Source organism: Diceros bicornis, chromosome 23 (assembly GCF_020826845.1).
Source record: "Diceros bicornis minor isolate mBicDic1 chromosome 23, mDicBic1.mat.cur, whole genome shotgun sequence".
Classification (NCBI taxonomy): Eukaryota; Metazoa; Chordata; class Mammalia; order Perissodactyla; family Rhinocerotidae; genus Diceros; species Diceros bicornis.
The window spans coordinates 3,323,348-3,338,173 of NC_080762.1; the positions used below are offsets into that span (position 1 = coordinate 3,323,348).

Consider the following 14,826-nt stretch of genomic DNA (forward strand, 5'->3'; position numbering starts at 1 on the left):
TTGTTCTAGGACCACTTCTCTTCTTACTCTGTAACCTGTCCCTTGGTCTTCCCACTTATGTCTGTACCTTCAACTACTCACTGTGTGCCGATGGATCATGAATATGTGCTCCAGCCCAGACCTCTCCTTTGAGCTTGACCTTTTACTCTGTCCTCCCTCCCCCACTTGCTTACATCATATTGGTGGCTTTCAGGTCAAACATTAGGCTCTTCGGTTGGCCTTGCCTGGCCACCGCCCCCTCTCCAGCTTCACTACTGTGCTCCCTCTCCCCTCTGCTTTTCCTCTCTCTGCAGTACCATACTGCCTCCTGCAACAGGGCCATTACACAAGCCACTCTCTGCTCCCAGTGCTCTTCCCCTTCTGTTTGGTTAGTTCCCACTCCTTTGTTGCATCGCTGCTCAACTCTCACTTTTCTGTGGAAGCACTCTAATCCCTGTGCCCTATCACCAATCTTATGGCACCAGATACAAATTATAACACTAAGAACAGTTTCAATTTTACTTTTATTTCTTGTGATCATTTAATACATTTTCTCCACCAGACTGTAAGCTCTCAGCCCAAGGATTTTGTCTGCTTTTGTTCATTATATTTCCATCATAGTGTTTGGCATATAGTTTAGGCAAATAACAAACGTTATGAGTGAATTCTGTACATCAATTTGTCTTTTCTAATTTCTGCATACACACACACACACACACACACACACTCTAATGTATCACGGTCAGTTTCTGTAGTTTTATGTGGACCCAATCCTGATAGTAGTCTTCTTGAAAATTATAAAGATACATTCTAAAGAATTCTGTGAATGACATATATATATTTTTAAAGGATCAAATGCATAAAAGCCTTACTTTGATCTAGCTCATAATTTATCCTCCTCCATGTTCTTCGCTTACTTTTTCTACATTGGCCTCTTCTCCCATGTTTTTTATATTTATCAAATGTGTCACTAAGTCCAGTGTTGTGTGCAGGGAGAATATATGCAGTGTCCAGCACAATTCAGCAGACTCTCAACTTGCTCATCAGTTTATAGGTATCACAGGATTAAAAATAGTTTAGCCATCTGCTAACTGACCAAACAATTTTAGTATTGTGAAAGGGCGTGGTAGGAGAGGGAGATACAGGGTCCTAAGTGTATTGTCGGAACAAGGCTCCTTGCAGAAACCACCTTGTGACCTCTTAATACTGAAACTCGAGTCAATTCAAAATTAGGAAGAGATTTGGTGAAGGTTAAGCATAGCAAAGTCCTGAAAATAGGGGACTTCCCAGAACCGGGTGACAAAAGAATTTCTTTGAGCATTTTAATATTTTACTACATTTTTTTAGAGAAAAGAATACATGAATTCTGTGAAACGTAATTATCATAATATATATTTATATGATATATGTGTTTCTAGAAATCAGCTTTAATTAATTAGCCTTTTATGTCTTACCCTTTAATTAGGAAAATCGGTGGATTCCCAGTCATTTCGAAGTGAATCTGAAATTGTGCCAAAAATTGCTAAAATGACTGTGTCTGGAAAGAAGCAGACTATGGGATTTGAAGTGCCTGGGTAAGATTTTTAATCCTTCCTTCCCCCCTTTTTTGAAATCAGTATCGTCTCCTATTACACTATGAGAAAGAGACTCTTTCAGATTTGCCTCTTGTATCATTAGCATTATCATGGTGCTCAGTGTGGCGTGGTGCAGAGAGAAGGGGATGACCACTGAGTTTTGATTCTAGACTTATCTGTGTATGGTAATCTATCTCACTATTACATTTCCTCATCTAAATTAAATTATTTATAGCTACTTGAACATAAAAACCCATGATTTTGCGAAATCTAGCACTGTGAGATCAGGACTCTGTGTACCACTAGATGGCGTAAGTAAGCAGCATTTGAGAATTACATGTAGTTGGTGAATTATGGAATCATTAACTAAAATTTTTTTTTTACTAATTATTGTCTTTAAACTCCTTTAGATTTTCATATAGAATAAAGTAGATCAGTGTAGCAAAGACATAAAATATGAAATGAAACATATCTCGAATTTTAAATATCTAGTGAAAAGTGATAATAAGTCATACAGTGACCTGCTCGTTTGTTCGTTCTTGTCACAGTCTCTAGAATTCTCTCAGGAGTTTTATAGACAAGGGAGGCGGATTGCTTGAGGTTTGACAGCACAGTTTGAAAAAATTGATTTTTAACCTTTTTAAAATTTTCATACTTTTCAGTCATCCCTAAATCTATTACTTATAAATTATACACATTTTGTCTGCCATTTAGATGGATAAGAAACACTCTTATCCCATATAAACAATAGAGGTTTCTTTGAACCTCAGAGAGTATAAATTCAGCAGCTTCTTTTCCTCCTTTACAGCATTTTTCTGTCTAAATTAATGGAAGTGTCATGAATCTTGGTTGGGAAGAATCTTAATGATACCTAGTTCAATTTTTTGATTTTATAAAAGCAGGACTTTATTCATTAGGTTTCAAATTCAATGAGGGAGAGAACTCCATATCGAGGACATAGTAGGTGTTCAGTGTACATTAGTCAAATGATTGGATGAATGAAAAGGTTAACTTTTAATTTGGGTAACTTTAGCCCATTAAAATAATTTTGAGTCTTGATTGGGTCACAAAAAGCTTAATGTATGTCTTTTCTCTCTGAGTTGGGATTGGGTTGTCAGAATCGTAAATGCCTTTTTTATCATCATGTCTTTAGTGCCACTTACTCCTGTTATGGAATTATTTCCATTGAGAGGAAAAAAAATAGAATGCACAATTCCTTGTTTTAAGGATTTCATAATCTTAATGCAAAAGGTTTCAGAAGTCTTAGAAAGCGATGTACAAATGATCCCAAATTAACCTATCATATTAGAAGTAAATGCATACCTATGTGAATAATTATAAAAATAATCTGTAATAAATGATAAATGATCAAGAAATAAAAATAAATACTAAATACAAGTAAGTAATTCTTGAAAAACCAATTCTATAGATGTAATGCAAGCCTTTCAGAATCTTATTAAGACTGTGCTTCATGAGGACAGAGACCATTAATGTTCATCATCATATTCCTTTCATAGAATAGTTGTTTAATATTTATTGATTAGAGTCCTTGGGGAAATAAATTTTATTTAAAAAAATAAACTTGGAAATAGTGTAAAGGTAAAATCACAACCTACGAGTTAATATTTTCATGTGGCCGTATGTATGGGAAAAGTCATCAGAATGTGAAAGGTCTATAGGTACAGATCGAGATACTCAGAAATGCATAGTATTGCTCAAGGGCCAAGCTATGTTTGCATTACTTTCATAGGAATTTTTAAATTTCCAATTTTTACAGGAATTGACCTCTTAAATCTAATTATTAGCTTTCCAGTATCATTTAAATAACTCAAGCAGAAAGATTAAGCCTCTAGATTCATGTAGAAATATTCCCACTTTTGGAAAGATGGTTTAGAAAAAAACCAGACTGGTCATTTTATAATAATAGATAAAGTTACCAAATTATATCAGAAAGCACCTGAACAAACATTTAATCAACTTATTCTTTCTTTCATACCGGTCAGTAATTATAGCCCTGCACCCAGAGTGGTCGCTTTTAGATCTCATCTTAGAGATTTTTCACAATCTTACTACATTGACTTTTATTTCATAATAGGCAGAAGTTTTTATTAAGTACCGACTTACCTAGGATGCTTTTCTGATTACTTTGGTCGCTTCCCTCTAACACTGTATAGTTTAGTGAACTAATTTGCAGTTTGCTGAAGATTTACATGAAGGGGAATATTATCATGAAAGAGAGAGAAAAGCAGACTTTCCATGTCACTAAATTGTAGATGAAATGGTCAAGTCAGACCCGTGTTTTGTGAAGCCCTTCCTATCCTGAGTAGCCCCTCTTCGGGCTCCCTGGGGTGGTGGGTGAGCTGAGCTTCAGGCCCCTACCCATTCTATTAACCATTGATGTTTTGTCAGCCATTGGTACTTTGCTTTTACCTTTGCTGTTTTCCATGTTGGAGTTAGTGTCAGCTTTCTGAGAACTGCTGTAGCTAAAAATAGAAAGATTTGAAGCCAAAGATTGTGACTTCTCCCAGGTCCGATCAAAACCAAACCTATGTCTAGTCATTCTGGTTGAATACTTTTATTGTAATTTGTAGTGTTTTTTTTTTTACTCCTCTAAATGCGGAGTTGTCATGTTTTGGATTTAGAACTAGTTGTGGTCATTCTAATAAATGTTTGCAAATTATAGTCTAAGTTTGATTTCACTTAATTTAGCCCATTGGAATTTTTTAAAAGAAGGAGAACATTTTTCACATACTAAAATTTTTCCCTGTAATTCTAGATGAAGCTAATCTGTCTAAGCAGAGTTAAAAAATCAACAGTGAAATTGCTTAGTGGAGATTTGCAAAAGCAAAATGAAATGGGAATGTTTTTGATGAAGTTACAAATATAGCTAATGTGACTCTTTCCTGAGGTATAGGATGAAGAGTTGATGTCGAGCATATAAATAAACGCCCTGAAAAGGAAAAACGAATCTGTTTTTGTTAAAGTGGGCAAGAAGAAAGTAGATTTACTCTTCTTACACATTTCCATTATGCTGCAATCTTAAGTGATTTTTATAAACTGATTTATGTGTGTAGTTCTCTGCCAGCTCCATTGAGTTGAGTATAATTGGCTTTATTTTTAGTAACTTGGCAATTTAACCTGTTGTTTGTCCTAATTCTGCTTATCTAAAGTCACTGAAGGAAATATAAGGCATACTGTAGTCTGGTTGACGAGATCACATTCTAATATAGCTGTCCATGGGATAGCACTGCTATGGTTTCTATGGAGAAGAGTCAAAGAGCTAATGAAGAGCTAAGATCAGTGTTTCCTTTTGGAGGCATCTTTGGTGTCAAGGAGAGAATAAATTAAGCGAGGTGGCCTTGTTTCCACTTTACGTATCAGAGTCCCTCAGTAGATTGTAAGATTTTGGGAGTAGTAGATAACTTGCTCATTTCTATATCTTCTTTTCTTTTCAACATCAGTGCCTAGTATATGTTGTGGGTTTTAGCAAATCAAGTATTTGTTGAATTGATGAATTAAAATTCCTTTGCCAAAAGTATTAAGAAAATGTAGGTGTTTAGAGATAGCTCCCCTAAAGATAGTGTTTGAGCAAAAAAGATCATTAAGTCTCTGTCCTATTGTAAGAATGAGTTCGGGATAAAACTATTTTTGTTAACACTAATTTCTATCCAGGAATACGTTTGGTGCCAGTTTTTACAAAAGTATCTCCTTTATGCCGTCTATATTGATAGGATGATATGGCTAAGGCCGTGGCCTTGGACGTTGAATTTCAGTTATTTTACAAGATATTTTCTTCTTATCTTAGTTTTTGGTAGAGTGTTTTCTCCTGGGATCTTCCAGGTCTTTATTTGTATGGTTTGGGTCTAGCTGCTTATCATTTCCACCTTAACAGACTCTAGCCACTTCACAGAGATCCTGTTTGACCTGCAAATGTAGGGAATGTGAAGAGACAGCCTCTCTGACCTCTGACATTATAGGATGTCAGTTGAGTTGGTTCAACACTTTTTCCTGTTTCTGCTTTTTGTAGAGGAACTGCTGAAGAAAATGGTCATAGTTTCCACACACCTCAAAAAGGACTTTCTAGTGAAGATAGCAGCATTGCTTCTTCTGATGTTCCTGAGGCCGTTTCTAAATCAGCTCTTCCATCCCACACCAGTCAAGCGTCAGAAGAGCAGAGTTCAGCACCAACACCGGTGAAAAAGTCTAGCAAGCTGAAGCAGCAGATCGACGTCAAGGCGGAACTGGAGAAGCGGCAAGGAGGGAAGCAGCTCCTCAACCTGGTGGTCATTGGTAATGCCCTTTGTTCCTCTGGGTTGTCGGTCAACTCTGCTGTAGCCTGACAGCGTTCTGGTGGCAGCGTGGAAACTCTGGTTCCACTCTGAGTCTCTGTGTGGGCGTAATGGACATAAAGCAAGGAGGCTTTGCGCTGCAATGCTTTCTAGTCACCCTGGGTGAGGTAACGCCAAGTGGCCACAGAGGTCGTCGGACTTGGTTGTGCTACTTTCATTTTGTGAACATTGTGAACATTTTGAAAATGGCATGTCTTGTTGACAATTTTAATTTCCAGAAACCAGGGAAATTTTCCCTTCTCTAAAGAGACGTGCTCTTTTTTCCTCCATTTAAATGTTGTAACTCTCATTTGTTAAAAATTGGTATTTATTACTCTACACAATCACATTACTATTGCACATGTTCATGCCATGCCTCAATGTGAACAACATCTGGAAAATGTACCTAGTATTAACCCTGATCAATTTTCCTTAGGTCATGTTGATGCTGGGAAAAGTACTCTGATGGGCCATATGCTTTATCTTCTGGGTAATGTAAACAAAAGAACTATGCATAAGTATGAACAGGAGTCTAAAAAGGCTGGCAAGGCTTCGTTTGCATACGCATGGGTCTTGGATGAGACTGGCGAAGAGAGGGAAAGGTAGTCACTCTATTTCAGTTTTCGGTTTGAAATGATATAAGTGTGATGTGTGTTGAATATGTGTGAGACGTACCGTGCAATACTGCAGAGACTATTTTTAGAAAAGAGCTGTCAATTATTAGGGGGATACTCTTATTGTAGTTTTTATTATAACCTGCATACGTCTTTTACTCTTCCAAATTCTATGAGAATAGTTTTAAAGAATGTTTATCAAAAAAATTGAAAAACACAGAAAAAGGCAGTAAAAACCCTCAGCTGATTGTTCTACAGGAGAAGTTTCAGCTGTTACTTCCCTAAGTATATGTCAGACTGTCATAATCTTGAATTAAAATTGTGAGTAAGACTCTTAATTTTATATCAGGTTATAAAGGAGAGGTAACTTTTTGTAGTAAACTGTCTTCTGTCTGGAATCAAAATGACCAGTAAATCCAAATTACCGTTCTTATACTTTCTGTGCTGTTTTTATGAGACAGAGTCAACAAGCAAGTAATTAAACCTGTCTCCTACCAAAGAGATTTAATCAGTTACTGACTCCCTCCGTATGTGTTACTGTGTTCAGTGCTCAAGTGGGGAGATGCTGCGCGAGAATGCAGCTACTCGTGTGCCTCTGGCCAAAGAAGAGTCTCTCTGTGGAAGGCTTTTTAGAGTGGTGATGTGTACCAGTTAGAACTGTCAGGGATGGGGGCCTGCATCAGGAGAGAAAGAGGGCTCCTTAATAATTCAGCGAAACGGTGGTAAATCAACTTTGTCAAGATAATGACTTTAAAGTCTGAAGTCCTCTGAAAGTCCAAAGTCAACAAAGAGACTCTGTTTTCCCAGATAGTCTTCATTCTGAATATGATTAGAGAATCCATTTGGATTTTCATACTTTTGTTTAACATGTATGTTTATTTTCTTGGAGTCTCAGATAGTCTATGTTATAATACATAAGGTAAATCTCAATAAAGGGGGTCACAATATTCCTTAGCTCTTCTGATAAATAGGAATTTATATCATAGTGGTTTTTTTCCTTGTAGGTGTCATTTTTATCCTATGTAGTAAAACAAGCTTGTTTTCCAACCTAGTAAGAAAAATTAGTTGGATAGTAGCCAATTTTTGGAAAACTTAATATTGGAAAACAGTGGAATTTGGTGTGATACCAATATTAGAAGACTAAATAATTTTCATCTCTCAGCTTACCAAGCAGATTATTAAAGTATATGGCTTTTTAGTTTTCTTCGTGTCATCTGTTAAGTAGGTAAAGAGATGGAGAACAGTATAATTTAAGTTAGAACGACTTGTTTGAATTTACTTAATATGTGAGTTGAGCTGGCAAGTGAGCTAATAATCTATCACATTCCTAGAATAATCAATAATTTTAGTGTTTTTTTAATACTGTGTCTGCTGGTTAGCTGTCATATTTTTGCTACTGCTAGTTCTCTATTGCTTAGCATGATGCAATTTTTACAATATTCTTTCATTCTGTAGATAGCAGAAACTTCTAGATACATAATAGGAGTTTTAACTCACCACACTTTGTATTCCTTAATAGCATTTCAAAACTATAACATGTTGCTCATCCCACCATGTAAATATTTGTTCTGCTTGTATGTTGAACAGAAATTAGTAAAACAAGTGGTGTTTCCATATCCTTAGGGTTACAAATCCAGACCAGAGCTGAGTCAAAGGAGTATATTCTTGTCAGAGCAGTGGAGGGAGGAGCTTAGAATAAGTCTCGGTTTGTCTCTCTTCTGAAGGCAATTACTTGGGTCTTAATGAAGAGAATGAAGCATCATTTTTGCAAACTCAAACGGCCCATGGTTTCAGGTTGAACTAGAAGGACTTGACGGAGGTGACCCACAGCTGCCTCACTGCTGGGGTGAACACGTGATTCCTCATTGTAGTTGTCGAGACACTCAGTGAAAGGGAGTGCTCATTCGTTACTCCGGACTCTCTTGGGCAAATGAGGGTGAATAATTACTAGTGTGTCACCCACCTGATTTCCCCTCAAAGTTCCTGTGGTCTAGAATGACTTGTACCTTTGTGGAGCCTCCCTGGGCTTGCTTATAATCTGAATCTACGTTTTTGTGGCTAAGAAGAGGCACTACGTTGGTCTCCAAGTAGGATGAAATGGGATGCAAAACAAACTAGTGTTCATCTCCATTTTTAAAATTGGGCATCTCCTTTGGTATTGTTTATTTTCTCAATGTGTAACAACATACTAAGAAGGTGAGAAAAATACCTCCTGATAGTGGTCATTCTTCATTTTATCTTTTCTCTTATGTGGTATTTACTATTTCCCCTCTAGAGATATCCCCGTATATCTTTCTTTATTCATAATCTGCATTGCTTCCTAAAAAAAAAGGAAAAAGGAAATGAGAAATATCTATAATTTTGATTAAGCTTTTGCTGCATCCACAACCTTGTTTTAAAGCCATACGGGTGTAATTCTATTACAGCAGAAATTCTAGCCCCAAGTGATAGCTTAATTATTCAGAATAATAGACTATATAATAAAATTCCCATTATTACTTAAGAATTGAGACTGTCATTTAGCTTATATTATGAAATAATTTAATCCATAACACTGATTATTTATATAGTGTATTCTAACCATTTTATGTTTTCTTTAAGGGGAGTAACAATGGATGTCGGTATGACAAAGTTTGAGACCACAACCAAAGTTATTACATTAATGGATGCTCCAGGCCATAAGGATTTTATTCCAAATATGATTACAGGAGCGGCCCAGGTACCAGATATTTCTTTAACTATAGTGTACTGATTGTATATAAAATTTTCTGATGCTAAGTTTATAATTCTAGGATTACAACTTTTAAAATATTTAAAAATTTTAAAAACTTTGAAAAAATAGAGAAATATTATTTTTTCATGATATCTTTATGAATACTTTATAAAAATCTTTTCTAATTTGTTACAATGAAGCAAATGTATAAAAGCTATGAATTTCTTTATTGTAAAAATAATGGTAAAGTGCTTGATGAGGTATAGCCCTTATATTTCATTTATTAATAAGTTGGAGTGAATATTTCAACATCTGCCTTTCTATTATATTTATATTCAAGTCTTATGCCTTTTTTTTTGGTGAGGAAGATTGGCCCCGAGCTAACATCTGTTGCCAATCTTTCTCTTTTTCCTTGAGGAAGATTGTTCCTAAGCTAACATCTGTGGCCATCTTCTTCTATTTTGTGTGTGGGACACTGCCACAGCATGGCTTGATGAGCAATGTGTAGGTCCGTACCCAGGATCCAAACCGGCGAACCCCAGGGCACTGATGTGGAGCCTGTGAACTTAACCACTATGCCACTGGGCCGGCCGCTCCTATACCTTTTTTAAGAGCTAATTTATGCAGAAATAATGAAGCTTGGGAGTTTTCCCCCTGTGGTTTATTTACTTTTATAGAATTAAGAACAATTGCAGTTTGTAAACTTACATGATTCTTAATAAGGATACTGAAAAAAATCAAAGATTATAACTTCAAATAATTAAAACAATGAAAATAGCACTGTACATATAGGACATTCATTTCTTTTATAATAGGTGATTATGGGAAAACATGGAGAGTTCAAAACTATGCCTGTGTCACTTGGCAAAAGTGTGACTTCAGCAATTGACCATTTCTGAGTTCTTCCATGCATTAAAAGGGAATGTTAATATGAGCATTTGTCCACCTCACAAGGATGTTATATGAATAAAGTAGAATATATTTGAAGATTAGTGAGGAAGTATTTGATTTTATTTTAGAAAGTTGATATATAATTTCAGAATATTAATTTAAGATTCATGGACTGAATGTCATCATGAAGACTGAAAAAAAATAATCATCACTGTTGATTGGGTTCCTAATATGGGCCAGACACTGTACGAGGTGTTTTATGGGCATTTTGTTTAATCTAATCCTTATCACAACTCTGTGAAGTACAGATTATCCCCAGTTTAAATTAGTGTACTTCTCACTGCATTTACCAAAGGATGTATTCTTTCTTTCCTTATATGTATGTGTCTCTTGTTTATGTGTCTCTGTGTATGCGTGTGTGTGTGTGTGTGTATGTATGTACGTACGTATGTGTATGTATGTGTGTAAATATGTATATATATATTTTTTCATTCAGCGAATACTTACTGAATGCCTGCTATGTGCCAAGCACTGTGGTAGGCAGTGTGGGGATATGGTGGACTACAAAGCAAGTTTCGATAGTTTCATGGGAGAGGCAAACACCAGAACAAGCAGTTATACAATAAAATGTTTTTGAATCCTAGAACCTTAGAGTTCAGAGTAATCGTAAAGATCGTTTATTCCAAACTTCTTTTGGAGTTAGGGTAGGAAAGGATTGTAGAGATTATCTAATGGAATTCTATTATATGACAAATGAAGAAATAGACTCAAAGATATTAAGTCACTTACCCAGTGTGCAGAGTACTGTGGTAGGCTGTTGGGGAGACACAGGAGCATACAGGACATGCTGCCTCTCCTCAGTTGGGGTAAGACAGGCTGACACAGACGCACTACAAGAATACTCACAGGATGCACGATGAGGAGAGATTGCTTTACACTGCTGAAAAGCCTTCCTTGAGAATGTGTAGGCATTTGAGCTCCCGAAGACAAGCTGTTCATATAAAGAACGGAGAAATTGCCTGGTAGCTTTGGAGATGGTAATTGGAAAGAGGATTAGGAAGAATACTTATGGCCTTAGATATCATAATACCAATTCAGTGAATTTCAGATTTTAGCCTAAGAAGCTAAATACAATTGGACAGTTATTAGCAAAACTTGATAAAGAAAAATTATTGATCCTAGGATTTGGAAGGTCAAGGCCGAGTGGAAGGTCAAGGCCGAGTGCAGTGTTTCTGTGCAGTGAGTAAACCGATACCCGGAGAGATCAGACCGTTTGCGTGAGGGGTGAGCCTGTTAGTGACTGTGCACGAGAGAGAGCCGGTTTTCAGATGATTGCTCCAGTTCGTGCTCTTAACTCAGGAGTCTTTGATCAAAAGAACTGGATCTTGTTGAAGACATTAGAGTTCAGCGTCGTTAAGTCATGAAGGGTTGGAAATGAATGCTGCACTTCACAGTAGAGGTAAAGCAGAAGGAGTATTTGGGTAGGAATAAAAGGAAAAAGAAATAGAAATAATCGTGTAAATTGCCCCACCAAAGTATGTGGATTATACTTTTAATTTAAATTATAAAATTCTGTTCTATTCGGAGGAGAGTATCTGATAAATTACTTTATAACCATTTCATTTCCCATTATTGTGAGGATTATGTGATAATGTATGTGAAATTCTTTACAAACTAGCTGGCACAAACATGAAGTGACGAGAAAAGCTCTGGTGGGCTCTGTTCTAACCAAAAGGCCAGGGCAGTTATTGTGGATGGAGGACCGTTGAGAGAAAGTGATTATCGTGTAACAGTCTGAGATAGCTGAAGAGGGGAATGCCAAACTTAGTCATTGTATCCTGGATTATAGAAAAACAGATTTCTATGAAGACAGGTATGCATACGAGGCAAAAATGGTAAAAGGGAAAAATGAGTGTTCCTTTAAAAAATATCCTGACAAGGCATTGACAGAAATAACTGATGAAAATGAAACTGGAGGGACACCTTTTGGTTGCACAAACTGTTCATTGCAAACTTTCGAAGGTTGCATCTCCATGATGCAAATGGAGTCACATGAAGAAGCACCAACGGAGAAGCCTTGTGGGCACCTGTAAAGTAGTGTCAGGAAGGCCAGCGAGGACGGTGAGCTCCAGCTTGGGTTAGCTTGCTTGCTTCTTTGTCTGTGTGTAAACTGAGGATGAGAGGAGAGATGTTTTTCATGTGATTCTCCAAATGGTCCACAAAGGTTAGGAAACTGTTATTCACGTTCTTTTTCAGTGGCTGTAGAGGGAGGGCGAATATGCTAGTTGTGATAATTCATTTATTCAGTTTTTCATCATTATAAACAATACTCTGACAAAGGTCTCTGTAGACCCAGAACTGTTTCTCTGTGGTCAATTCCTAGAGGTGAAGTTGATGAGAAGCAAAATATACCTAATTTTAAGGTTCTTGATACTTATTGTGAAAGTGCCCTGCAGAGGGGCTGTGCTCCTGCAGTCCACAGGTGGGGTGTGACAACGCCTGGCTTGCTACACCCTTGCCACCTAGATAATTTTGTCTTTTAAATCTTTCCCAATGTGATTTATAAAAATGGGAGAAGGGAGGAATTTGTTGATGTATTTTTATTGTCCTATTATTTTTTTGGTTTCTAATGAATTTGAATTTTTTCGTGCTTATTGGCCATTTATGTTTCTTCTTTAGCAAATTGTTTGCTGTATCCTTTAACTCATTTTTTATGGAGCTGTCTTTTTTTCCTTTTTTTGGTAAAGACTTTATATTAAGATTATAACTTTTACCTTATATGTTACAAATATTTGTCCTGTTTACTTGCATTTTAATTTTATGTTTTTCCTCCTTTGCCTACATATTTTAATTGCTTTGTAATCAAATATGGACATTTTTTGCTGTTCTGTATATCATTATTTTTGGCTACGTGTTAGTGCTTTTGCTTATTTCAAAATTTTAGTCCATTGTGTAATTCTTTTGTTTGATTTACTTTGGCGTTTGGAGTCTACCTTTAAAATCTGACCAACACAATTATCGTACGATGTGCCCTTTGAACTAAAATGCCGTGACAGTATCTTTAGTCGGGATTATTTTTTCTTCCTTAGGCGGATGTAGCTGTTCTGGTTGTGGATGCCAGCAGGGGAGGGTTTGAAGCTGGCTTTGAGACGGGAGGACAGACACGAGAGCATGGCCTCTTGGTTCGGTCTCTCGGTGTCACTCAGCTAGCAGTGGCAGTCAACAAAATGGATCAGGTATTTAAAGGCTTTGTGAGCATTCATTTTAGATGCTGATTAAGATGCTGTTCTGCCATATGGATGATCTCAGATGTGACGAGTGTACATTTTATTAGTCCATTTGCCGTATTTTGAAAAATAAATTCATGATCTTGATATTTAAATAAATGAGATAATTTTTAAGCTAGAAAATGTCTTCTCGTTTTCAAAATTAATTTAAAAATCTTAAAATTCTTTTTAGTTATAAAATATACACTTAATATAAAGAAAATCTGAAATAACCTATATTTTCAACTCCCCTTTCCCCCAAAAAACTTTTAACGTTTCATTTTGTACGTAAAAATATTTTTTTCACAACATTGGATTATAATCTGTTTTATTATTTGCTTTTTCAAAAAATTGACATTATTCCTGTGCATATTTCCCAGTAATGAATAGTTTTTGTGTAAAGAGGTTTTTATGGGTTTATTGTAGTCTGTTTTAAACATATACTCTAATTTATTCAGGCAGTCTCCTACTTTTGAACATTTCCAGTTGTTTCATGTTTGTGTGTGTATGTGTGTATTTGAAAATGGTTTATTCTGTGGAAATTTCTGGGCCTAAGGGCATAGACATTTTTAAGACTTGCTGTACATGATCAAAATGCGTTTGAGAAAAGTTGTAGTTATTCACTCTTGGCACATACGGTGTATTCATTTTCCCAGACTCTGATCAACACTGCTGGTATTGAAGAATTGTTTTCTAATTTGATATATAAAACATGATATTTTTCTTTTTTATTAACTTATTCTTCTGTGAATGTTAATAATATTTAAATATATTAACCATTTGTATTTTTTCTTTTGGAATTATGTAATTTGCTCAGTTTTGAAGCTTTTTTTCCTTAACAATTTGTAAGCATAATTTATTTATTAAAGATATTAATCCTTTATCTTGTCTTTTAGTTATTTTCCTCAATTTGTTATTTTACTTCTCATTTTGTTTATGGTGTGTTTTTGACTTATATTCAAATTTATAAATATTTTCTTTTGACTTCTTTATGCTAAGGTATTTTGTTACCTTGAGATCAGATACATAGTCACATTTTTCTACATAGTTAGTTCTTTTATAGTATCATTATTACATATACTTTTTATTTTTTCCTAGTATTTTACTATGAAAATTTTCAAATATAAAGAAAAGTTGAAAGAATTTTACAGTAAACACCTGTATTATACCCACTATTTAAGATTCTACTACTTGCTCGATCACATTTTTGTCCATCTGCTCCTGTATATCCATCCATTAATCCATCTTATTTTGACGTGAATTTCTAAGTTACAGACATTAGTACATTTACCCCTAAATACCGCGGTGTACATGTCGTTGTCTGGAGTTCGTATTGCATATACGTTTTTACATTATGTAGCTTGGGGGAGCATGTCAGTAATCTTATTTTATATCAGCAGTTGGTCCAAGCACAATTTAATAAATTATTCACTTTTTCTCCCCAAATTTAAAATCACTTTT

General features: G+C 35.7%; 1 protein-coding gene across 2 annotated transcripts in view; it reads left to right on the top strand.

The window, feature by feature from the left end:
* The window catches only part of HBS1L (HBS1 like translational GTPase), a 79,146-nt gene that overhangs the window by 45,790 nt on the left and 18,530 nt on the right, over positions 1-14,826 (top strand). For both annotated transcript variants that reach the window (XM_058566237.1, XM_058566239.1), the window contains 5 exons: positions 1,445-1,553; positions 5,581-5,843; positions 6,318-6,483; positions 9,097-9,214; positions 13,189-13,335. In XM_058566237.1, coding sequence (XP_058422220.1) covers positions 1,445-1,553; positions 5,581-5,843; positions 6,318-6,483; positions 9,097-9,214; positions 13,189-13,335 — 803 coding nt within the window. The remainder of the gene's footprint in view (positions 1-1,444; positions 1,554-5,580; positions 5,844-6,317; positions 6,484-9,096; positions 9,215-13,188; positions 13,336-14,826) is intronic.